Genomic DNA, 26,924 nt, shown 5'->3' on the forward strand with positions numbered 1-26,924 from the left:
CCTCATCAGTGTGATAAGGGAAGGGCTTCAGAGTTTGGTGTTAGATCTGACCAAAATTAATCAGAGCAGCAACAAAAGTAAAGAGAAAAAAACTCAGGGAAACAAAACCATCAACAGTAGCTATGAAACAGGTTCACCAAGGCAGTCCCATTCAGTAAGAACGATGGCAAGGCAGACTGGTTTAATGACATGAAAACATGCTCAAACATCACTCTTAGTTCGGGAATAGAGCAATCCTCCTCAAAACGGGGGCAGGAAAATAATTCTAAGTAGAACCTAATGATGTACAATCATTTGCTTATAACCGAAAATGGCACTGTATAGCATTTCTCCTCTTTCTTCAGTGCCATCCAGCATATTATTGAATACAATAATCCACCCTTCTTCATCTGTTGAATTTATGTGAATAGGTACATGCTGGCCACCACACTCATGATCCCAACATAGAGAAAGCTCGTTTTAGAGCACTCTACCCTTATCTACTATTTTGAGATGTTTCGAACTCTAGACTTATCTGTATAACATTCTTCATTGTCGATAAACAAATTCTTGTCTGTTAGAAGTAAAAGAAGATTTGAAAATTTAACATAAGAAAGACATTCAAACCACAATTGATGAAGGCCAACAGTCCTTCAGTAGCAATACATTTCACTGACAAAATAGGGTTCATGCAAACTAGAGCTTGGTGGACCCTTCACTCAGCAAACTCAGGCTCCTGGTGAACCAAGGCTCCTTGTTCTTACTAACCCTCAATAGAACATTCAAAGGAGAGTATGGTTCATCAGAACCAGCATCTCCAGTCTTCATGGTCCCTGTTTGATGGGAGCAGATGATGGCCCCAGTGTGAAAGCTTAATTTGGACTGGCCCACATTGCAGCAGGTAACTGACCCTTGTGATAGGTAGAATTTTTTTTCTCTTTTGTTTTGTTTGGTGTGTGTCTCCATTCTAAACAAGCATACTGTGTCTGTTCTATTGGCGTGTAACTTCTGAGAGCATTGAAAAATAAATAAATAAAATGAAGGTGTGTGGTCCTCAGAGGCAATTTACACAAGAAATAAATATTTTGACCCTTGATTTGACATGAGATCAAGTTGCCCAATTCAAGTCCCACTGAGACTTATTAAGTTACAAACAATAGACATTCTTAATAGACATTCAGTTCCTTTTCAACAGAATTCTCAGTTCCAGAGAAATATTCAGATACATGTTTCCTGGCAGTCAACTGCTTCACTGAGCCCTTAAATATATGTCTTTGATTGTGTCTAAGATATATATATATATATATATATATATATATATATATATATATATATATATATATATATATATTTGCAAACTTCAACCACAGAACCGGGAAGATGCTTGTAAGAGCACTGTCCATGCTTCCAATTTAGTGACATAATTGGTTTCATCAGGATTTCTACACCTGAGTTCGCCAAGCCAATAAGAAAGAATTAATGTATACAGAACATGCTGGAAGGGATTCAAAACCTCAGCTGCCAATATTGAGCAGCCAGTGTAGGCCAGAACAACTACAAGTTACAATGGCAGACAGGACCTTCTACTCTTATTCCTGAACATTTGAAAGAGGATTATTTTAGCATGCTGCCCTCGATCCGTTGCAAATATCCCAATGTCTATTGATCACTCTGTGGCTAATGGCTCTTGTTACAGGAATAGTCTTTTGACAGGACTTTTTAATGAACTGTCTGCCTGACCTCAAAACACAGTCAATAAATTTGTAATTTATTTATTTATTTTTAGTCTGGCACTTAATTTGTCTTTGGTGTTTCTTCAGCCATAGGTTTTCTGTTTTAATTTAGCTCATCATCAAGAAAGAATTCCAGGAAGCCTTAGGGCATTTCGTTTATTTCTGAAAAACATTTAGTCATGTAGCTACTGCCTCCTCCCTTCTTTCTTTTCCAATCCCCCCTCCCTTTGTCAACCAGAGGAATATAGAGTGGTTTTCCTTATGTCCTCTGACATTTCTGTGGCAGGGTGAGTGACTCATCTCTGGACTGAAGTTAATCATGCTAGAAACCACTGCTGCTTTTGAAGTGTAACCCTGGATATAACTGACATTTGCCCTGTTATTCATGTGGAAAGGCTCAACTTGAGGATTTAAAGTTAGACCTTTCTTTTACTAATTCATTTGCACCTCTTCTAATCTGTGCTATTTGGCGGTTACGAATGGATTTTCCCTGCCAGTGTCAATTAGAACCCCTCCTGGGAGAACCCAAACTCCTGAGTAGGAGCCAGCAGCCTTTGGGTCATGCTTCACTCATCAAATTAATGCACATAGTAGTTTGGTTTTATCTGTTCCTTATGAGGCTGTTTTTCATTTTTACCAATGCAAAGACTTGTCTTCTTAGAAGGAAAATACAGTTATTCTTTAGTCTTTTGAACATAAATCTGACACATGTTTGCTTTCCTTCAGGTGATACCAGGGAATTTGGGACCATTTTCACTTCCCTTTGTCCAAACTCAACTTATTTTTAAGACCAATTGTGACCATAAAGACTTTTTAAACTTAGAACAAATTTTAATAAAATGTCTAAAAATCGCTGGCCAATACTCTGAAATACAGTAAAACTATCAACAAGTGTTACATAGCTCACCTGTACACAGTGAGAGGTTCTTTCAGTGAGAACAAAGGCTCTAACAAAGTTTCTCTCTAATTTACACTGTGTCCTCTGTTTTTAGATGTCCTTACTGAAGACATTGAAAAAGGCATAAGATGACAATTAAGGACTTTTAAACTCATAAAATGGGAGACCAGTGCATGTTGTGCCATTGGTTTTATTCAGTTTATCTACACACTCACAGCCTTCCTTTCTGAACATTCTTAATTTTAAAATGCGGACAAAGGTGCTAGAAGATGACTCAGTGGTTAAAAGCACTGACTGCTCTTCCAGAGGTCCTGAGTTCAATTCCCAGCAACACATGGTGGCTCACCACCCTCTGTGATGGGATCTGATGCCCTCTTCTGGTGTGTCTGAAGACAGCTACAGTGTACTCATGTAAAATAAATAAATATATAAACAAACAAATAAGGATAGAAAGATAGATAGATAGATAGATAGATAGATAGATAGATAGATAGATAGATAGATAGATAGATCTTTAAAATGTAGACAAAAAATTCACATCATCTTCCCTTTGCAATGATACTTTCACTGGGTATAGAATTTTGTGTTGGCAGTTACTTTCTGATATCTTATTGGGGATAGAATTCTGCTGCCTTCCTGTATCTGTTGGTGTACTTAAGCATTAGTGTAATTCTTTAGACATAATTTGTGTTTCTTCCCTTTGGCCTCATTTATAGTTTTTTGTTTTGGGGTAAGTTTTTTTTTATCTTATACACTGTTTCTATAATGTATCCGTGTGTTTAAAATGGTCAGACAGATAATTCTATAATGTATTTGTGTGTTTGAAATGGTCAAACAGATAATTCTATAATGTATCTGTGTGTTTGAAGTAGTCAGACAGATAACTTTAATGTATTTGTGTAATTGAAATGGCCTGAAAGATAACTCTGTAATGTATCTGTGTGTTTGAAATGGCTAGACAGATAACTCTAATGGTTCTGTGTTTGAAATGGCCAGATAGATAACTGTCTAATGTATCTGTCTGTTTCAAGTAGCCAGACAAATAACTATAATGTATCTGTGTATTTGAAATGTCCAGACAGATAACTCTATAATGTGTCTGTGTGTTTGAAGTAGCCAGACAGATAACTCTAAAATGTATCTCTGTGTTTGAAATGACCAAACAGAGAACTCTAAAGTGTATCTGTGTGTTTGAAATAGCTAGGCAGATAACTTCATCTGTTCTGCCAGAACTCTCAGCCCTCACAGGAGCAAACAACAGCCTCTTCTTCTTCTTCTTCTTCTTCTTCTTCTTCTTCTTCTTCTTCTTCTTCTTCTTCTTCTTCTTCTTCTTCTTCTTCTTCTTCTTCTTCTTCTTCTTCTTCTTCTTCTTCTTTTTCTTCTTCTTCTTCTTCTTCTTCTTCTTCTTCTTCTTTTTCTTCTTCTTCTTCTTCTTCTTCTTCTTCTTCTTCTTCTTCTTCTTCTTCTTCTTCTTCTTCTTCTTCTTCTTCTTCTCCTTCCTCCTCCTCTTCTTCTTCCTCTTCTTCTTCTTCTTCCTCTTCTTCCTCTTCCTCTTCCTCCTCTTCCTCCTCCTCCTCCTCTTCTTCTTCTTCCTCTTCTTCCTCTTCTTCCTCTTCTTCTTCTGAACATATTCCTTTACTTTGGGGATTTTATTCTGTGTACAAGTGTGTGTATGTGTGTGTGCATTCACATTTATGCATTACACATGTCTGCATGTGTTATATATGTGTGTTCTCACGCCAAATATACTCTCACTCCATCTTTTCCCATTAACTTCAGGATTTTTTTTCTTATTTTTGTTTTGTGCTTCCCTGTAGATAGGCTTTTTTCTCTGACTCTCTGTCAACTAATGCATTGACTCTATCTTACTCACTAAGGTTTAATTCTTTACTTTATTTCTATCTTTTTTTTCTGGATTTTTCCCTTCCTAGAAATGAGGTGATGTAGGAATATGCAGTTAGTTACACTGGGCAAGAAGGTGGAGACTCCAAAGGGAATACACTCTATCTGCTAAGTAGATGGTCTTAAGTTACGGTTCTAAGTCTTCTCAGTAAACAGCAATTTAGCATCAAAAACTTACTGATACATTCGATGTTTCCACTGGAGTACACACAAACAAAACCCCTGCATACTCAGGGATGGGAGTTTTGGGATTTCTCTCCATTCCCTGACCTCTTGTTCATGACATGGTACATGATTTGCCTGCATTCTTCTACTACTGACTGGATTTTAAATCCTCAATATTTGTCTAACTTTCAAATCCTCCTTTGTGATAAACGAGACAATTAACAGTATCAATACATACATTGTAAACACCTTTAAAGCAAAAAATATAGAAGTTAAAGTATAATCAATATCTGAAAACCATTATGTGATTTTACTCAAGCCTTTGAACTTGGAAAGGGAATCTATTGAAACTCAAATCAAGAAAGGTGTTTAATTACCCGAAGACAGTATATCTTAAGAGTCTTCAAGTCCTTGGTAAATCAAAGTATAAAGACTGAAAGAAAGGTTTTCCTAAAAAGGGTCAGTTTATGGCTCTGTGCTGAGAAAACTGCAGAAACTTCTGTTCAACGTAGGAAAACAGCAGCTAACACTAAGTTACTTTATTTCGCAGGTTATGCCTTAAGAGCATTAGTATAGCCAATCAGCCATGGGGGTCCCATTTATATAAGCAAAATCAGTTGGCACAAGTCTTCTGCATTTATTCTATCATTAGTTGAGCCTCAGAGTCTGACAAGGAAGTTTTAGAATTTCTAACTGAAAGGATCAAACAGGATTTCACTGACTACTCTTTGATTTAGATGGAATCAGAGAACCCTAGGATTTGACGAGAGCCTAATATATTTAGATATCAAGTAATTGTTCAGTCCACCTGCCTTGGCCAAAGACAGCATGGCCATACCACTTGTTTTAAAATGGTTTCCCTACAGCTTTGTGACAGTAAAAGTCTAGTCCTATCTTGGCAGCAAGAGTCAACCATTAAATTGAATCACTTCTCTGTCTAAGGCCTTTTGGATGACCTCTGTCTATCTCACAAAAATGGTTTACGAGGTCCGGTCCTTTCATTCTGAATCCCTTCTTCCTTTCCACATGGATCTACCATTGCTCAGTCCATATTGGCCTTTTTGCTGTGCCCCAACAAACAGCCCATTCCACCCTTGACTCCTACATAGATTGTTTCCTCATACCCCAAGTGTTGAATGAACAACTCTTCTCCTGTATTTCAAGTCTCTCTCAAGTCACTGATCTTGAGGAGACTTTGCGTGACCACTGTGTTTACGTTTGAGCCTGCCAGGCTCGGAGAGATTGTTAAGAACATTTGCTGCTTTCCCTGAGGACCCAGGTTTAAGTCACAGAAACCACATGGAGGTCCATGGCTTTTTGTAACCCCGGTTCCAGGGAACCTAGCACAGTCTTCTGGCCTCTATGGTCACTGGGCACATATATGATGCCCAGACATACACTGAGGTCAAATACCCAAACACATAAAGATGAAGACAAAAAAATCTGAAATTTGTATACTATAATGACTTCCATTTCTGACCGTTTTTTCCTTTATATTCTAGTCTGTGCTTCACTGTACTGTTCATTCAGTAATAGACTTCTTACTTAAGTCTGATTGTCTTTCCCCAGTAGGGTACAAACTACAAAGGAATGAAAGCTTCTATTTTTCTCTACTTGTGCTCATTGATGCCAAAGCACTGTAAATGTCAATGCCAGTCACATTCTTCCTGTTCAGTAAATATTTTAAGTCAATTATTTAATACAGAACAGCTCATTAATTTGCATGTCAATTTATTCACGGGCCATCATAATCTCAACATGGTTCCTGTTACCACATATATGCTGCTGAAGGGAGTCCCAGTAATGATTTTTCATTCTTTCTTTAGGTAGAGAGATATTTAAATTAACTGCATTTAAAAACATTCTTTCACTTTGCAAATGAAAAATGGAGCATTAAAACTCAACTCATTGGATTGGCTCATCCTAGTGAAAAGCTGTCAATCAACATCCTCTTTTCTCAGGACTCCTGATGTAGTGGGATATACAGAGTTGTCATCACATTCAGTGTCTAATCCCTGGAGAGGGTGGGGAAAAGCCAAGAAGTCAATTAGCAGTAGCACTGTGTTTTTGGCAGGCTGGATCCCATGCCACCCTGCAGGTGTTGAGGAAGGACGAGGTGTTAAACTGCTACTCCGGAAGGCACATCAAGGGACCACCCAGACCTAAATCTGAAACACCAGGTGATTCAGAAAGCCATTTCCTTGACAGAGAAATGACAGCCTCCCTTTTTCTTCACACAGGGGGAAGGCTCCTCCTCAGTCTTGTCGGAAAGTTGCCATGAGGATCCCTCTGTTCCCCCCAACTTTACTCCCCCCAACCCTCAAGCTCTCAAGTGGTGAGCACCGTCCTTCTAGCCAGGTAGGACTGGGTGGGAGGGCCCTTTTGAGAGAAGGGTGGTATGTGGCCATGCCCTGTGCAGGCAGCGTGGCTTGCCTGTTCGGTCCTCACCCTCCTTCCTCCACAGTCCCTTCTGTTTCCTGTGGAGTTTCTGGCACATCTAGAATGTCTTCCTTGGCCTTTCCTGTACTCCTCTGGTATAGCCTTCTCTGTCTTTGCATTCTTTCCAACCAACATAAACTCCCTTTCTTTCTTCTGTTTACTTCTGTTTATGAAATTGGCTTCCCTTTCTAAATCTTGCTTTCCTTCTTTCTTGCTCAACTCTTCTTCCCAGTCTGAAAGTGTATTTTCCAGTGACTCCCACTAACTCCCTTTCTACACAGCGCTCCCCAACCCCCACCAAGAGCACAAGAGCAGCCTCTCAGGGAGTCTTAACCCATTCTACTCTGCACCATAGGATTCCTTGTAAAAATTCTACAAAGTTAATTTATTATTGAATGGCATTTGAAGTTAAGAGAGCAGCTCGTACTCCTGACTTCATAGAGGCAAGAGCACCAGATCACACCGCTGCAGCAGGAATTCTGGGTCAGCAGTGAGAGATTGGAGAAAAATGCAGGTCTAAACTTTCAATGGAGGATTTTAACTTGCAGTTGATTTGTAACAATCTATTGAATTCCTTAAACTAATCTGAAAACTGCTCTGTGCCATTCCAGAGGGTGTGCGTTTGGGATGAGACATGAGACATCCTTGTGATGTCAAATTTCTAACAGCACAGTAGCCTCGTTAATTATGACCAACAATATTTAATTGTATACTGCAAAATAATTAGTAGACAGGATTTTGAATGTGATCAACGCATGCACGCGCACGTACACATACACACACAAACACACACACACACACACACACACACACACACACACACACACACATCCCAGAATATGTTTGAAGTGATGGGTTATTTTGACCTAATACACATATGCCATGTGCATGTACTGAAATATTGTATTATGATTCATAGTAATACTTATATTTGAAAATAAAATAATCTTTTTTTCTTTTTTTTTATTAATTTGAGTATTTCTTGTTTACATTTCGAATGTTATTCCCTTTCCCGGTTTCCGGGCCAACATCCCCCTAACCCCTCCCCCTCCCCTTCTTTATGGGTGTTCCCCATAAAATAATCTTTTTAATAGCAAGATTCTTTTATAAGATAACAAAAATTGAGTTCTACAATGAAACTGGAAACATTTTTTTCTCCAAATATCTGTTGATCTGTGATGCTATGTAAAAACATATTCCAAAATGGCTGCCAACTCTTTGCAAGGAGGGGAGGTAAGACCCTGCAACAGCTATCCTTGACACTTGCTTTGGCTCAGTGCTGACCACATCTTAATGGGTCTGTGAATTACGTGGGGATCCTGTTAAGCCCATATCCTGATCCAGGAGGTCTAGTTGGGTAGAAGAATCTGCTTTTCTAACTAGGTGGCCCTCATTTTCTGTGACCATGATGTGACTGCCAGAGTTCTAGAACATTTCTATATCCTGTCTTTAGCATATGGAAAAAGCTGTAAGCTGCTTCTAAACTTGAATTTTGTTTTTATCTAATCATAAACCTTCGATATTATTTTCTCTTGGAGAGTGAAAGGAAATGAGAGAGGGAGGGAGGGAGGGAGAGAAAGACAGAGAGAGACAGAGACAGAGACAGACAGAGATACAGAGAGACAGAGATGACAGAGACAGAGAGACACAGAGAAAGACAGAGAGTATTTGAGGACAAAGTTAGAGCCTAGTCCTGATTCTGACCACACCTTCTCATCAGTGATTGTACCTATGTGACCCAGTGATGGAGCTCATTCTTGGGGAAAAGGAGATCTGGCTTACACAGATTTCCATCTTGTGCAGGCAAAGGCCAAGGGGAGAATAGGAGCACCCTCCTCATTTGCATCTGAATGTTAAGGCTTAGTTCTCATGGGTTCCTTGCAGACTGGTGGTTTCCTTCTTTTCATGAAAGGTGGGTACCTCAGCATTGTGTGGAGGTCAAAGGACTGCTTGAAAGAGTTGATCCTTTCTATACTGTGAGTCCCAGGGATCAAACTCAGGTCCACCTTGGCAGCTAGCATTTTTTGCAGCTGAACTATCTCACTGACTTTATTTTGAGAGCCATTGTGAGACATTTTATATGCTGAATAGAACTCTGGATTTTCTCAAAATTTACAAATGACAGTGACCCTAAAAATGCAGGACCTGAGCTTTCTTTCCAAAGCAAATGCATAGGGACTGTGCATGCTATGTTTTGTCCTAGTATTGCATTCAGCTTCTGATGGCCTCATTTACAACTTCATTCCCTTCAGAATAACAACTGACCTTCTGCCTGGCACACAGCAAAGAAACAACCAACCAAATAAACAGAGGGCCAAAATGATTTATCTGTTAAAAGGTTATTCCCATAATACCTAGACTTCCAAAAAAATCTTTAATCACATTGTTAGTTTGTTCCCTTTAGCTGCTTAGAGACAAAGGGTGATGTAAAAATAAACCAACCTCACACTTCTTATGAAAAATAGGTCTCACTGCTAAACCAGAAGAAAACCAATTATAGTATTTTGTAGTTAAAAAAAATACAAACTGTTCTTACATAGCAGTATATAGAAAGCCAATTTTTCTTCCAATTTTAATTTTCCCAAAATGTTTATTTGTCATTAAATACTTCTATTTCCACATACCAACTAGAAAAGGGGCAAATTAATTAAAGCTAGTAGCACATACAGCTTGTGATATAAAGAAGGTGGTTCCCAGGAGTACTTGTATGCAGTAGCTGAAGTTCATGGTTTTAGAATTATGAGTGCACACTTTCATCACTGATGAAAAAGTATACTCCTAGGTATTAGCTGGAGATCAATAGGTGGAGCTGAACAGGGAGACCAGACTTCTAGTAATCCTTGATAATCTGGAAGGAAATTGCTGAAAAAGCCCTTTCGGGGTTCCCCCCCCTCGGAGCTGAGGATCAAACCCAGGGCCTTGTGCTTGTTAGGCAAGCGCACTATCACTGAGCTAAATCCCCAACTAGTAATCCTTGAAACTTCTCTTTTTAATAGTGAAAGAGAAGGGTTAGCAGACTCTTACATGCACATCCACCCTGCGTGGATGCAAATCTTAGATAAGAAGCCCAGGGGGAGCTAGAGAGATGGCTCGGCAGGTGAGAAAGCTCACTGCTCTTACACAGGAACCAAGTTCAGCTCCTAGCACCCATGATGTCAAGGAGCTCACAAATGCCTTGAACGCTGCCCTCACAGGGTCTGACATCTTCTTCTGGACTTCAAGGGCATAGCACTCACATAGATTCATAAGTGACATGATCCAAATAAGACGAACCTTTTAAAATGTTAAGGATCTATTAAAGGTCCCATTCCCCAAAATACTAAAGGGAACACCCTTCTGGCAAAGAATAAAACACCCCTCTCCTTCATGATTTGGTGTATGTATTAAAAGTCAACTACCAGCAATAAAATGTATTAAATTTTATCCTAATAATAGCATTTATCCAACATGCACTCTTATCAAGACCTTCTGACCATGTCACGTGTGCTGTCTTCTTGTCCTCTGTGCTGTACACTTGAGGAAGCAGAGATGTGAGAGGGTCAGTGACCATCCTCACGAATGGCCACGCCCCTACTCACCTTTAGCATAATCTGTAGGAGCTGACTTCAAACCAGAGACTAAATGGATTTGGCTCCCTAGGCACCTCAAACTCCTCTTAGCAAAATCTGCTGCAACCCCAGCTCTCTCTAAGCATCCTTGTTAATTAAGCTTTCTTCTGAAGTATTCTAGAAAGGGCTTAGTATGTACTAGGAGCTAGTATGTATAAGGGGCTAGTGTATTCTAGGAGCTAATGTGTACGTGGGGCTAGTGTATATGAAGGGATAGTGTATGGGCCTAGTTTTATTTGTTAAGCAATTGGCTTTCATGTATCCTTTGAAGTTACGTTTATTATACCCTAAGTTTCCCCTTAGGATACTAGAAAAGCTGAAACCATCATAAAAGAGGGCCATCTTCTTCTAGATTGTATTTAAGTCTCTCACACAGCAGGAATGGGCTTCTCTGGAGTCTATGATCCCTTAGCCCGCTCTTCTTCTCTGACAACAGAAACAATGCAAGTACTTTGGGTTACATTTAGAAAGATTTAAGCAAGAAATAAAGGAATTTCTCTGGGAGTAAGGATGTCTAAACACTTAAAGGAGCCTCTAAGAACTGCAGTGTGTCTTTGAAGACCTTTAAATGTGGAAACAAAGAATCTTTTCCCCAACAGAAAGTTCTGTAACCTTTCTGTGATCTCCTTTGAGTCCATGAAGGATATGATTAATTAAAGTGAGACGTTTACCTCTAAAATAATAGGCATGAGATTCAGAGAATTGAAGGTGTTGGAGGACTCATTAAACAGCTGCATAAATATCATACTGAAAGATTTAATGAGTCCATAGGGTCACTGATAGAGCAACGGAGCCTCGATGGCCTAGAAAAATAAATTAGAATCGATAGTGCTCTTCTGAGCTAACCACGGAGAGATGGAGTCTATAATTATATCGTAATGATGTATATCGGTGTTCTCATCCTGGAGAAAATGAAAATAGTTTGTTTTCAATTTTGTACCCATGGACAATAGAGTCCAGTGTCTTTGCTTAGTCTCCAGCGTACGGGAACTGATTCCTTTACAAAGCTATAGTTGGGTGAACAATGTCCTCTGTTTACCTCATTAATTCAACTAAAAGATGTCTTTTACATAGCAGGCTTTGAGTTTTCAACTGGGAAAATAAAAAGGTGCATTGTGTCTAGTGGAAGGTTGTCTCCCATGATGAAGTGTCCTACAGGGCTTTCTTCGGGTACTTAAGTGTTAGTGTCTGAGTGGTCAGTGCTGGTTTTTTTGATTATCGGCTTAATTTCCAGTCTGTGGCCATCTGCCTACAAAGGATCTGCATTGGCCACACCCACTGCGATTATCATTATAAAAAGGTGTTTGGAAACTCAAGGTGATGGCTTGACCTATAACCCCAGCCCTTGGAAAGCTGAAGCAGGAGAATCACCATAAGTTTAAAACAGGCCAAAACAACAAAGAAACAAAAGTTGCTCATAGTGGGAGAGAAAAGAAGTTACTTGGGAAAACCATAACTGTAGGTGGCATATCCAAGATGGCAAGGATTTAACTGAGACCCAGAGGACAGAGTTGAAGTCTGAGGCACAAGAGCAGACAGAAGGTAATACCCACAGCTTTAGAAACGGCCTAGATATGAGCATCATGTTGGTATCGTGGGGCTATGTACAGTCTTATTGTTTCTGTTGTATTCATGGGCTCAGGATTCCGTTACAAAATACCACAGATTAGAGCTTAAAGCAAAAATACTTTTTCCTTGTTGAGGGGTCTGTAACTCTAAGATCAAGGTATCTGTGGAGATGGTTTTAGATTCTAGGCTTGGAAAGAAAAGACTCACTAATGTCTTCACGTGACCTTGCTTTGGTGTGAAAACGGGGCATGTCCCCCGCTGTCTGTTTCTCTTCATCTAAATATAGTCACAATCCTTGAACCAGGGTTTCAGTATTCAAATTCAGATGACACAGTTTAGATGGTATCACACATCATTCAATAAACAGATGTCTACCCATGATTTACTTTTCATAGAAAAGGAAATGTATTGTTCATATGCAAGTCAAAGTGTCACCTCTGTAGCTCCTGATAACTTTAGTCACTCTTTTGGAGTTATGTATCTATAAATAACACAACATGCTAGAACATTGACAAGTGTAAAAACGCTTGAACCAACATGCCAATTTCATGCACATCAAGTGCATTATGTAAGCAAGCAGTAATTTCATTTTATTTTTTGACGACAAACCAGCATACTAAAGTCTATTTTTAATTTTCCAGAGATTTTGTTTTAATTGTTAAATATGACTATTGTTACTTTTTCATTGCATAAACTTAGAAATAAATAAATTATATTAAAAGAAAATGTAGCTAATACTCCAAAGTCAGCACTTACTGATTATTTACAAGTTTCCATCATTATCAATATACATTTTTACATTTAGGATCTGTATGGTGGTTATAATAGTATTTTCCCCCAACCCTTGTGCAAAATCATCTATTTGATTGTTTAAAGTTGGACATTGTACAAGAACTTATACCTTGAGAAATACCAAACTCTATGAATAGGACACTTTTTCTTTCTAGAAAAGTCCCTTGTTAAACACATGTCAGCACACCACTGGCTCGAACTCTATGTTTCCTAGCACAGGGTTTCCCTAGAATTTATACAGAGTTTCTGCTGGAGCTTGCCACTGTAGAAAGATGATTATCACTGTTGTAATCTACTTCTGTTGTTCGTAACACAATAAATACACTGGCTACATGAGCTGTTAAGAGGTTTACTGCAGCTCATGGTTCTGATCTGAGGTCCAGAGGCCACATCTGATGATGACTTGGTTGCTGGCAGAGTTCCAAGGTAGAAAAGGGCATCACATGGTGAGAGACAGGGAATAAGCTTTTGCAGCAATCCTGTGTTTGTTCTTAAGATATCTCATTAATCCCCTAGTCACGTGTGCATTAAGCCATTCTTGAAGGCAGAACCTTAATCTCTTATTGAATATCTCACCTTATTCTGCTTCTTAATAACTAATAATGGAGATTAGATCTCACCATGGGTTTCGAATGGGGACAAATCATATTTAAACCATAGCACCCATTCATTATAAACAAAACAAGATTTCCTATGGAATTGTATTACTTTTCACAGGTATTTCATCCCACAACAGGGAAAGGTTGTAGTATCTTTCGAAACAGTCATCTCCCAGGTAACCAGAAGGCACTATTTTAGGAAAACCAGAGTCACCTAAAACAAAAGTCCAGTCTTGGCAACAGTTCTATAGCCCAGTCAGCAACATGTCTATCGAAAAATTGCCTCAGCCGTCACATTGACAATCTTCCCATTGTGGAGACTCAACTTGCTGGTGACCAATGCCAAGCCAACACTTTCTCAGTTCATTTGTATAAATGTGTTGTTTCTCTTTCAATCTTCTAAAACACTCATGTGGCCATAAGTGAAGTTGAATAGATCCCAGGGGAAGAAGCAGTTTGGGGTTGAAATGTGACTTTCTTACAGGAAGCATATCTCTCCAATCTCACCCTTCCACGTCATCTTCTAGCATGTCTGGGGTTTGAAAAATTCAGACTTTGAAAAATGAGTGTGCATTTGGAAGAGTTCATCTTCAATCTCTACCCAAAGCTAAGGCTAAATCACAGCTGTGAGCTCTGAAATGTGAGGACCAGGAAGTTAAAATGACTTCCTCAACGTTCTGTAAGAATGATTGCCAGCACTAGCTGACCTGTCCTAGCCCTGCTCTTGAGATTAACTCTGCAGTGTATGTATTTTCTGAGCAGAGCCAACACTTCTTGAGGTATGTACAGGTAGAGGGGTTCAAGCAGAAATGATTAAATGATTTAAAATTTGTATCCTTTCTCCCGAGTGTGATTTGTATGCCTAAAATATTGGTGGAGAAAGGGAGGATTAAGGATACCACAATCTGCCCAAACTTATATGTCTGGATGCATAAAATCCTTGATGTATTTTGAAAAAAAGAGAACATTTAAAATCTGGCAAAAAGAAAATGGAAAGGAAAGATATAAGGGAAGGTCTGGAAGGTGGGGAAGAAATCTAGAATAGCAGGGAAACAAGAGTACAATCATGTCAGCATGAAGAGAACTTCCCACTTTCTGAAGCTGCTCTGTTAAGTATGCTTTCTGCTACTACAACATGTTCTTCCAGAGTGGCTCATTGATGCAGAACAGAGTTTATTCAGCTGACACTTCTGGAGGCTGAGGAGTCCCAGAATGCACCACTAACTTCTGACGAGCATCCACTGAGCCTGTCTTGATGGAGCACACTGTAGCAGAGTCTTTACATAACAGGATGGAACAAGTTGCCAGAGAGGTGGCTTGTGAAACCAAGCCACCCCTGTCATAACCTATCAATCCATTGATCTGTCACTTCCTAAGTATCCCACCTCTGACACTGGGACCAAATTTCCTGCTCTGAAAATGTGATTGGCTTACGCAAATTATAGCCACAGAAGACTTCAGTAGCCAGGAAGTTGTCAGTAGCTTCATTAATTTTGAGCAACTGGTGGAAAGTAGAAATGGAGTCTAGATGACACTGGAAGGATCAGGATGAGGCAGGCAATGAAAAACAGGTCATCTGACATGCTTCTCAAAGTTTAGACTGAAGGAAGCTGAATTCTACAAGAATCATGGAAGAACAGAATAAGAGGGAAACTCAGAGGCCAAGAAGTTAGTAAGTCCTTGTAATTTATAGCTGAATGTAGTTTGACATGAATAAATAAAGGAGATGGTAACCAAAGAAAAGACCAAGGAAGATGCTTTCACCTGCCTTCACGGTAGTCAGGAGGGCTTTTCTCTTCATAGACAATATCTTAATGTGTATATAAGCAGAGCAGTCATAAAATAAAAGTTCGACCACCCCTGAAGATACCACCTGAATTCTAGGTTGTTTTCCTTTGCTGTTTGGTGCCTTCTAGTGACAGTATTTACAGCATGATCTCCTACAGCGTAAAACTCCATGCCGGACTGCTCTACTGAGACATCTACCACACAATAGGAGGCTAATGCTAGTTTCAGTCATTAGCATCCATTCTACCCAATGATGTAAAGGAAGCATTTTGCACAAAATAAATTATTGTTTTTCCCACTGTGAGCAATAGCTTTACACCCAAGGAAGGGTTCTTCTAGGAAAGGATGAGTCTCCTAATAAAGAAGGTTTTGGTGATGGGATACACATCCTGAAATATAGGATTGCAAGAGATTCCTCTCAGTTCCTTTAGAGCATTTCAGCCCAGTAACCAACTTGAGAGACCACAGTCTTACTATTTCTGCAAAGACAGTGGCACCAGGGACAAGGAATAGAGAATGAGGAGAGCCCAGATCTTCCAACTGTAGACTTGGATGTAGAAGGGAAAGGAGGAGAAAATAGAGTAATAGGTGAAGTTTTGTGTGTGTCCTGTATACCTTTCTGGGCCACAAAATGGAAAAAGTCTTAACTGGTTCATAGCTCTCTACATCCTTTTCTCAGGAAGGTAGGGAAGTGTTGTATGCCCCAGTAATGGGAAATGACATTCTGAGTGTGCTACCCAAAGCATAGTAACAAACAAAAAAATCCCCACTCTGATGGCATGCTGATTCGTGTCAGTTCTACAAGACCATGAGCTCACACAGTGAGTTCTACCAGTCTTTTCTGGTCTCAAGAGATGAGTAAGTCTAACCCAGTAGTGAGGTGCTAGTCCCTGAGAGGACATAGAAGTAAGGTTTGCAGAAAATACACGGAGATCTGTAATAGATTTACCCTCCATGTAGGGAAGCAAAGAAATGGGAGGGCCAGCTTCTAACTTGGAGACTGACCCACACAAGAAATGGGGCAACCAATTTTGTAGGGAGCAGAATTTCAGAGTAACTAAGGAAATGGTCTGATTCCTCTGTCAGTTAGAAAGGGAATCACTGCCTCTCTGTGTTCCTTCACTGGACCTGTGGTCCTTGCATCTTCAGTGACCACATTTAGGGATATCTCTGTGTGACTTATGTCCCAGCCATATCACAGACAGGCAGTTCAGGAGCTGTGCTAGGTGCAATGAGCTACGTGAGTCAACTGAAAGAGAATTGGTCACCTGGGAGATTTCTAACCTAATTTCAGACTTCCTGGACACCATGTCCTCTCATGACCCAACACCTGCTGTGACAGACAGATGTTTATAAGGAGGCAAATAACAAAATCTTCATGAACGCCTGGGTCCTTGGGAATGAGAGGCATATGGATGAGGTGACACCAGCATTTTCTGACTTTCTCTTTTAGTTTTCTCTGCTGTGTTTATACTTTCATAGAAAGGTTTGGCAGTATTTTAAGAAAAACCTTAAAATCTCCTATTTTGTAGAAAATGCATTCTTGTTTCCATTGCTAAAAGGCTTGGGTCTGCTTAGTTAAGGTCAGAATTTTCTTTTCTCAAGTTTCGTGGTTCTCAAGATTGAATCCAGTGCCTCAAGAGTGCTAGACAAATGCTGCATCTATAACAACCACCCTAATACATAATTAAAAACTGTTTTATTCTTAAAAACTCATAATATCTTAATAATATCTTCTCTAACAAAATAATTGCACACACAAACACAAACCCACTCATAGGGCGGAAAGAAAGCATTAGGAAGTCATTAATGTGCCTTAAAAATAACAAAATATTTATATTAAAAAAAGTGAACTGACTCTTGACATCTACTTCTGTGACCTTACTCCAGTATATGTCTGCTACTGCCAGAGAGATGATGACAGTAATGTCGGCCCTTGCCAGGGCCCAGTCATAGCAACACTTTGCATGTGACCCATGCATACTCCCTCTTCTCTCACTTGGCTCGCACTTAAGCTCAGCTGGGAGGTCACGACCTGTATTCTTTTCCCTTGAACTCTGTGCCTAAGTGTTCACATCTCATGCGCACAACACTGTCATGTCCGAAATCTGTAAGCATTATTTAAATCTTATTGGTGAAACTAAAACATGGCAAAAGCTGCTGTGTGAGATTTTTCTGAGAACCCAGGATGAAGAAGAATGGGTGATGTCCTCAGCTGGGTTACATGTTGGTCCTTGTATAGATTCTGGCCTTTGGGAGCATTCCGCATGAGCATTAAAGCTAACAGAATTGTAAAACCTAAAGGCTACACATTAAAACCCTCAACACCTAGATAGCTAATCTTGTAAATAAAATTCTTACTTATAGATGAGTAAAAGAGACTAGTTGGGATTTTTTTTCTTTTAACTTATACCTAACAAGCAGTTAATTTAAAAGAAGAACTCCATAGCCAGCAATTCATCTATCAATGCATCGACACTTGAATATATACTGATAACTCAAGATCCATAAGAAAGTGCTTGCAGGGCCACCCACAGGTACCAACATCTATGGATGTTCATGCATCTTATATACATTGACATGGTATTAGCTTAGAATTGCACATTGCTTCCATATTTCCATATACTTTAAATCATCTGCAACCCACTTTTAATTCTTAATACAGTATGAATGTGGGTGGTGATAAATGTTATTGTCATTATTTAAAGATCACTGATAAGAACGAACATTTAAATATTGTCAGTACAAATCCAATTTTGTTTCAAACATTTCTGATCCATGATTGGTTGACTCCACAAATACAGAGTTCATGAGTACAGAAGGCTGACTCGTGTGTGTGTGTGTGTGTGTGTGTGTGTGTGTCTGTGTGTCTGTGTGTGTGCACATGTGCATGTGTGCATGTATGCATGTGTGCATGTGCGTGTGTATGTAAATGTGTGTGTATGCGTGTGAGTGTGTGTGTATGTGTGTGAGTGTGCATGTGCCTGTGTATACATGAGAGTGAGGTGGAGTGGGTTGGGATAGTTGTGTAGACATAAAGGCACAGCAGCTCATTGCTTTGACATGAACTCTGATAAAACTTCTCTTTTAATCCTTAGAACATACAATCAACAAAATCACATTGTCATCAGTGTGTGTTCTCTTTGAACACTGTACCATACATGGTACTTTTTACACTTGTCAGTCTGTCTGACAACTGACACAACTGAGCACATCTCCTTGGGCCTTTCTGCCTGGCTGTCCGCATGCTCACTATTGAAGTACAAAGCCAGTTAAAACTCCGGTCTCTTTTCTTTCCGATCAGCCTTTGCATCCGTGTTGCAGGGATGTTGAAGGGAAGTTGAAGTGTTGAAGTGTTGAAGGGATGATGTCTGCAGCCAGCCTTGTTTGTTCTGGTGGCTCTTTACTGGGCCCTCTTTTATTCATTTTTAACTGCTATGGGTTTACAATCACAGATGGGGGGCAGCTTGTTAACTCAATACTTGTTGGTGCGCCCCTGAGGGCTACGTTTTCCTTTCTCCCTGTGTGTAGGGATGGTCTTTCCTCGGCTTCACCCTCTCTTCCTTAATAGAGACTTTCTCCCACTGAACTTCTACTCATAGCTGGCACTTAACAATGGCTGTGCTCTTATTGACATAAAAGTATGTTGATGGGCTGGGGGGATTTTAATTTACATTCATCAAAGGCAGAGATAAAGGAGGTATTCCTAGGCCTGCAATTCTAAGATAGGCCTCTGACCTAAGCATGGTTGATGTGTTGATTTACCAGAAAAAGAAAGAGCAATCCACTCATGGAGTGGTGAGACCAGCCTGTAGTGTAGCTTCCAGACTTCTTCTCTGGACAGCAACCCCACTCCCAACCACTCTCTTTTCCTACGTATATCCCATCTTGTGAATTACATATGTAGCATGGAGGTTAGATATAGAAATATTTGACAATTTAAAATCTATCCATTCATTATAAAACACTGAAAATATATAATGAAAAGGAATTCAGTTACCGTCATGTGTATGTTATACTATAAGACAAACCATAAAATATAGAATCATATTATATAACTGATACAGAGATGCTTCAGGAATCTTGTGTATTTCTGTAGGATATTTGAGAAGTGACACTTAATGATTCTCCTAAAATGATAATGAAAGACAGAAGAATCGAAGGATAAAGAAGAGGAAACAACTACATAGGAGATCACTAAATAATTAGAATACAAACAAATGGTTGGGAGGTAACATGGCAGTAAGTAGCTACATGCCCAGGGCCAGGAGCTTAGGGGGAAGGTTGTCCAAAGGAGACCAAAAGATACAAATATCATTGAGCTAGGATAGGAAAGATTTTTGCAACTCCAGGCACAGATTAATTATTAAGATCCAACATGCATACTAAGAACAGCAGCAGCAGAAATAGATCCACATAAAGCCCCCAAACCAGAAAAATCAACACTATCAAAAGCAAGAGACAATTTCCAAACATTTTTAGAAAGAAAACTGTAGGTGACAAATTGAAAGCAAGCGTGGGGTCAGCTTCTCTACAGATAATGGGGAGGTGTGAAGCAAACCCATGTCTTCACAATTCTGAAAGGGTTGACTGGAGAGTTCTGTGACCAGACAAGCAGAAGAGTTGATTAAAAACATGTCCAGACACACAGAAATACCATACAGCCTATAAATGTTATTGAAATGTAAGACAAAGGATGTTTGAGCATGGGTGTGTGAGCAAAGACAAGCATGTGAAGAAATAGAGAAGTCATAGGTGTTTATTTACCAGCTTAAAACACAGTTAACATGGGAAGGGAGCTGAGATTGGGTAGGGTGTCATGGTTGCAATGTTCCAAAAATAACATATTCATTCATTTTCTTCATGGCTTAAAATACTCTTAATTTAATGTAAAGAATCTATTACTAGTAAAAGTTTCTTGGGAGATGGTTGGATCCTAAACTTTCCTCCGGCTGTTCATCTGCATCCACTTCCTCTAAGTGCCCTCTTTCTATTTCTAGCTTTTCAAACCTCCATTCCAGCCTAAAAGATGCCATTATGATTCCTTGATGCCATCGTGTTTCTGCTAATGAGCCCTTCAAGCTTGATTGGCTCTTACTAGACTCACAGTAATACTGAAGTACTCCTGAAGTCACGTGATCCTCTCAGCAGAAAACTCCACATCTGTGGATCTAAAAGTCGGTTTTGAACAAACTTCGGTATATTTTTTCATGCAAAAATTATAACTACCTGAATGCTAGTAAAATTTAACTTTATAGTTTGATTAAATCACCACTGCAGGAAATGATTTAAGTTCCGAAAACATCTAGAAAGAGAAACAGAGACAGTGAAAGCTTAGGGTGCATTAAAAGGTGTCTGAAGGCATCAACAGACAGAAAGAAGCCAGGGCTGTCCAAAGGAGGAGCCTCTGAGTGGAAACACTGCACACAAAGCAGCAAGAGTGAGCTTCCCCCAGAGGGTATCTCCTGAGGTGTTTGGACAGCAGAAGAAAAGGAAGGGCAGCTAGCACAAGGTGTTCTGTAAAAACACACTTCCTAAAACCAGGGCAATGAGGAGCCACAAAGACTCTGACCATGCATCAATTTAAAATAAAATAAAACTGTTATTATAAAGAATTTCAAGAAAATAGTCTTTTCAAGGCATGATGTACTATAAAGAGAAAAGGAATTTTTGTTTGTTTGTTCACTTGCTTGCCTGCTTGCCTGCTTGCCTGCTTGCTTGCTTGCTTTTCCCTGGGAGGCCATGATTTCTGGCTGCTTCTCACAGAAACTGAGAAAGCCTGAATGCATACAACTTCACAGACCCACTATCTGGTCTACGTGTACCTTACTTAGGGCTGCTGGTATAATCTGTTTGTCTATAAAGGAATCAGTTGTTAAGCTGTACCTTAGACTTCTACTGTATGTAAACTTCCAAGACAAACCATCTCACCACATTACATACAAGGACAGTTCCTGAGTGAGAAGGACAGGAGCAGCAGAAGGCAGGCAGAAGGCTACAGACAGGGATGTGGGAATTCTGAGGGACAACAGAGCAGGTGTGTGGAAGATTGACAGTGTGAGTCATGAACTTAAATGAGGTTGAAGCAAACTTGAAACAAATTGATTTTTCCATAAATGCACAACACAGTTCTACATAAAATCCAATCCATAGCTACAGTCACAGATGGACAGTTAATGAAATTACTATAATATTGAGGAATGTCAAAGACATGCAGAAATACAGTAGAGATATTTGGGTTATAACAGATTGAACGAGAGAAGGTGAGGGAATGAAAGCTCTGAAAACTTTGTCCTTAGAATTAATGGAGGACATGAACTCATACAGTCAGAATCATAAACAGGATACATTTTTAAAAAGAATTCCATATCCAGATCCAACTTAGTGAAATTTCAGAAACCCAAAATATCACTTAAGAACAGAAAACAATGAGAATGTTTTAAGCCTAGTCAAAAACAAAACAAACAAACAAAAAACCATCCAGGATTTGTGCCACACTAACAATGGTGAATCTTAGTTCACTTACCAACAAACCTTCAATAAGAAAAGTCAGAGGAAAAATGACCGAAGAAAGGAAGACTGAATAGCAGCATCCCAGAGATTAATTAGCAAATGAATCTAAAGGATGACTATGTAAGAAAATAATGATAGTTTGTGTGTTTATATTATAGAAATAAGATATGAAGCCACAATTCATTCGAAAGAAGTTGATATTAAAACATTAGTCCCTGTGTTGCTCAGAAGGAGTGTGAAAACTTTAGTTGGCCTGTAAGTTCATGGATATTGGAATTTTTGCTGAAAGAATAAAAAGGTTGTAGCATCATAAACTGCAGAACAGAAAAATCTGAGATTAGAAAACACAGGACAACAGAAAGAAGTGGGGAAAGGAAGGACTAAACAGAGAAGGAAAGGAAAGGATAAAAACGTGAAGTGAGGTGATGAATTCAGACCCCACTGCATCAGTAATTACAGCATACACACAAGGGCCCACTGACAAATAGTGAAGATCATTAGCTTGCACTTAAAAGAATGTTCAACACTGCACTGCTTGAAATGGACATGTAAGGAGTTTAGGAAAGTTAGACATCAAAAGTAAAGAAAACTATGTCAGACACTAATTGAAACCCTCAAGTAAAACAGATTTTTAGGCTAAAATAAGTGAAGGCTACTGCAGAATGACAAAACATCCAGTTGTCCAAGAGGATACAAGAATTGAAATGTCATGTGTGTGTGTGTGTGTGTGTGTATGTGTGTGTATGTCCACTGTGTGCTCTCAAAAGATGTGTGTTACCAACATCAGCACTAGTACATCCAGCTCTGTATTTAAAATGTTTAACACTCCTTTCTCAGTGACTGACACACAGAGCTCACTGAAAAAAGAGTTATCGTTAGAGGACTTGAGTGTTTGCACACAGTTTGACATTTTACTAGTGTGTGTGTGTGTGTGTGTGTGTGTGTGTGTGTGTGTGTGTGTTTGTGTGTGTGTGTTTGTGTGTGTTAATCCAATCCAAGAAAACCATCGTGATTACCATTCCTATTAGACCTAAATGTCTCTCATATCCTATCTATGCAGTATGCCATTGAGATTTTTGTTGAAGAAAGACTGCCTTTGTAAGGATGTGTGTCTGTTCAAAACATGTACACCATAGTTACTTTATAAGCACTTAGAAAGTAGCCTGGTGTCAAAAGAGACATACACATCAACTGCATTTTCAGAAATAAAGAGCAAGCACTAAGCGTAACTTTTACTTGTAATGCCTTAGCAAATGTCCTATATATGGCAATAATGCTAGTGGCAAATATGGAAAATTATAAAAGAAATCTATCAGAACTTGCAAACATCAAACCAGTCTGATTATAACATTCTTATGAATGCCAAGAGTCAACGGTATAAAAAGAGTTTGTCCTAGTTGACTTATAGATGAAATACAATGCCAAGAAAATTATCTCAACACTTGTAGAATGTGCTAAGTAGATTCTCAAATGTGTGTGAGAAAGCGGAGATCTAAGAGGTAGGCGGTAATGAACTTTAAGGTAACTTTAAGCTGTAAAATGTTATCACATATGAAAATCATCAATGTGGAACCTTAAAGATATCGATGGGATCTTGGCACATTAAATGTTGGTGCTAATAAGTTACACTTAAAATACTGCACCCAGTGTGAAACTCTGTGACAGAGTTGACTCTGGACGTTAGCAGAGAAAGGACCTGTCAATCCATGATGCCAGGGCCGTGGGTTATCAATATGAAGAAAATGTAAATGAACGTACGCCCAACACAACATGAGAAAATTCACACCTACGTTGTGTCAACGCTTAAGTGTGAAGCATAAAGCTGTTAAATCTTTAGAAGATAATGTTCACTACTTTGTGCCTTGTAGAAAAGGGAGGATTTCTTTACTGATATGGAAAAAAATACCCAAAACTTATACAACTATTGACAATTCTGTCTAAGTAAGGGGGGGTATGTGTTCTGCTCATAAAATATATTTTGAAGGGCAGATAATTGTTATGCATAAACCTTACTAATTAGTATATATCATAATATACATGGTAATATTATAGATAGTATATACTACTAGTATATATTATGACATATACTATGCATTATACTGATGTATCTAGTATTAGTATAGGTGAAAAACTTGTAAATTTAGAGGTAATTGAAAAGCATACAGAAACTCAAGTTAATATAAGTTATGTTGAGAGTCACAGATATAAGAGGCTGGATCCTGTCAGGTTTTGACATGCAAAGAAAATATTAAGCAAAGCAATTCAATCTGGGCTGAGCTGACTTCAGTTTGATTTGCAAATGTTATTCTGGGAGCCAGTCCTATCCTAGGTCTGTGCCTGGTAGATCAACACTTTGACACATGGTCTCTTTCTAAAGATATATTTGTATCCATCTGACACTGATGTGTGTAGCCAATGGCAAAGGACAGGTCAGAATCATTCAGCACAATATGTGACCTAGTTACAGGCCCCACAGCCCGTGGTTTAATACTTAAAGCATTCAGGACCTGGGTTTTTTTTTTTTAACATGAAATTCTATTGGTTGTATTACATAGCATAGATAATCCAATTGTTGGATACGGTTTCAACTAGTAAGATGATAATATGCTAATTCCATTCAGCAAATGAGTGATGGGTATTGTGGTGGTTTGAATATGCCTAGCTCAGGGAGTGGCACTACTAGGAGGTGTACCCTGTTGCAATAGGTGTGTCGTTCATGAGGAAGTGTATCACTGTCAGAATAGGCTTTGAGACCTTCCTCCTAGCTGCCTGGAAGAAACAGTCTTCTCCTGTTTGCCTTGGAACAAGATGTAAGATCCTCCTGGATGCTGCCATGCTCCTGCCTTGATAATAATGGACTGAACCTCTGAACTTGAGCCCCAATTAAATGTTGTCCCTTATAAGAGTTGCCTTGGTCATGGTGACTCTTAGCAGCAGTGAAAGCCTAACTAAGACAGGTGTCACTGTCAACCTAGTGAGATGTGGACAAAACCACTAAGAGCCAGCAATGCACACTGAAACACTGAAAGAACATATTGCTAATGTTACTAATGCTCAGGGTAAAGCAGTATCAACTCATTCCATATGATTGGCTGGGAACCTACCCGTGCATGCAGAAGAACCAAGAGATACAGCCCTTTATGAGATTACATGGAACAGACACAAATGTGTTTCCAGATTCCACAAATGAAAGGGATCAGGGTAAGGAGGCCAAGCTCCTTCTGTTGCTTGAGAGACTCTCTACATTTAGCAGAACTGTGTTCCAACCATAAAACAAGAAAAACATAGGCCATCTGAGGGTAGAGAGCAGATGCACAGCTCACAGGGAAGAGGGTACATTGGAGATACTCACCAAAGAAGTTGATGAGCTCCACGCCTTCTGAGGAACTCGGGCGAATTGAAGCAAGATAGCAGCTTAGTCTGAAGGAGTTTCCGTTGCACTTTCTACATACAGTTATCATGAATCATTTCAACCTAGTGGAAAAATGCTAAAGAAGATGACAAAGAAATGCTCTATCTGCAGATGGCCTTGCAGTATACCGCCAAACCATGCTTACTGTCATCTGCCTTTTTAGGAAAAAAAATATTCTTAATTCCTAAATGTCAAGTAGATGCAAAGAAAATAAAATATTCTGAGATCTAAAAGAGGATGTGGTAATAAACACCCACCAATCAATTTGTAATATCCTATTTCTTTTCCTCGCTCCTCAGACACCAAGCAAAGACCTCAGGATAGTCCCTGCTTCCAGAACACTTCCAGAATCAACCCCAAAACATCACAGCATGGGTTTAAATGATGGCTATAATTTTCTGTTTAATATTTTGTTTGGATGCCCAAATTTGAGTGGACCCAGGATCAGCTTCATTAATAAACATTTTATGGCCTTCTCAAAACTCCAGGACAAGTGAGGTTACATGAAGTGGACATGGAGAGTGTATGATAGAAACCACATGTAATTTTGAGGTCATATAAAGAATAGTATAGACACATAGCTGGCGTGTGCCCAGCTGGGCACTGGATTGTCATACAGCCATCAAGTTTGGGTTTCGAGACTGAGCATGGCTTGCCTAACATGCACAAAACACTGAGTTCAGTCCTCACCACTATAAATAAATGTCAGTAACTAGATGAATAGGAGAGAACAACTGGACTTCAGTACAATAAGGATTGGAGCTCCAAATTACACTTATTTCAGGAGAGTTTTGTACCCAAGAAGAATAGAGAACAACATTAATGCACACAGCAAAGAGAGATGAGCATCTTGAAAGACAGATGGACCGTGTGAGATAAAGTGAGACCAAGGAACTGAGGAAAGAAGTCAGTTGGGAACAGTGAGTCCACACTCAAAACCTGTGCATTAGTCGTTAGTAATGCCTGGCGACTGACTAAGTTTGTAGGTGCCATTGGCACTGTGACCTCCCACTCCTAGGTACTACCATAGAGTCACTCGGGCTTTCTCAAGACCCTTGTTGCTTTCATTTACTCAAGCACACTTCTTAACCTGTGAGGAGACTGATTGTGCCCATTGTATCAATGCAACAAGAGCCAGCCGTTAACTTATGAATCTGGATTGTGACAACAGAGGGGAGCATGTGAAGCAGGACCAAGCGCTGAGTTAGCTGCAAGGTGTCAATAAAAGAAGAAGGGAAAAGATTGTCTGTCTTTCTGGCTGTGCAATTGAGGGGTTGTTGGTACCTGTCACCAGACTATGAAATTGCCAGTAAGAACCAAGCACGGGCTCTGGAGAGGACAAAGTGAGAGCACTGTTGGACACTGGAGAAGCCTCTGAGCCATCTAAATAGCTATGTACAGTCTTGCTCAATGTACCTGTTACAAAAACAGTTTAAACGTTACTGATTTTTTGTGATTTTCTGTGTGACAAGTCAGCTTCTCTGGACTTTGCTTGGGAGCACAGCATGAAGTACTGCCTGTGAATGG

The 26,924-nt window shown here is 39.4% G+C and overlaps 1 protein-coding gene across 2 annotated transcripts in view; it reads left to right on the forward strand.

The window, feature by feature from the left end:
• Plcb1 (phospholipase C beta 1) overlaps positions 1-26,924 on the forward strand; it is a 712,575-nt gene that overhangs the window by 630,680 nt on the left and 54,971 nt on the right. Inside the window, exon 32 of one of the 2 annotated variants that reach the window (XM_087648496.1) lies at positions 6,918-7,035. Within the exon in view, the coding sequence (XP_087504622.1) occupies positions 6,918-7,016 (99 nt within the window). The 3' untranslated portion in view covers positions 7,017-7,035. 2 annotated transcript variants of the gene reach the window in all.

This window comes from Rattus norvegicus, chromosome 3, assembly GCF_021556685.1.
Source record: "Rattus norvegicus strain SHRSP/BbbUtx chromosome 3, alternate assembly SHRSP_T2T, whole genome shotgun sequence".
NCBI lineage: Eukaryota > Metazoa > Chordata > Mammalia > Rodentia > Muridae > Rattus > Rattus norvegicus.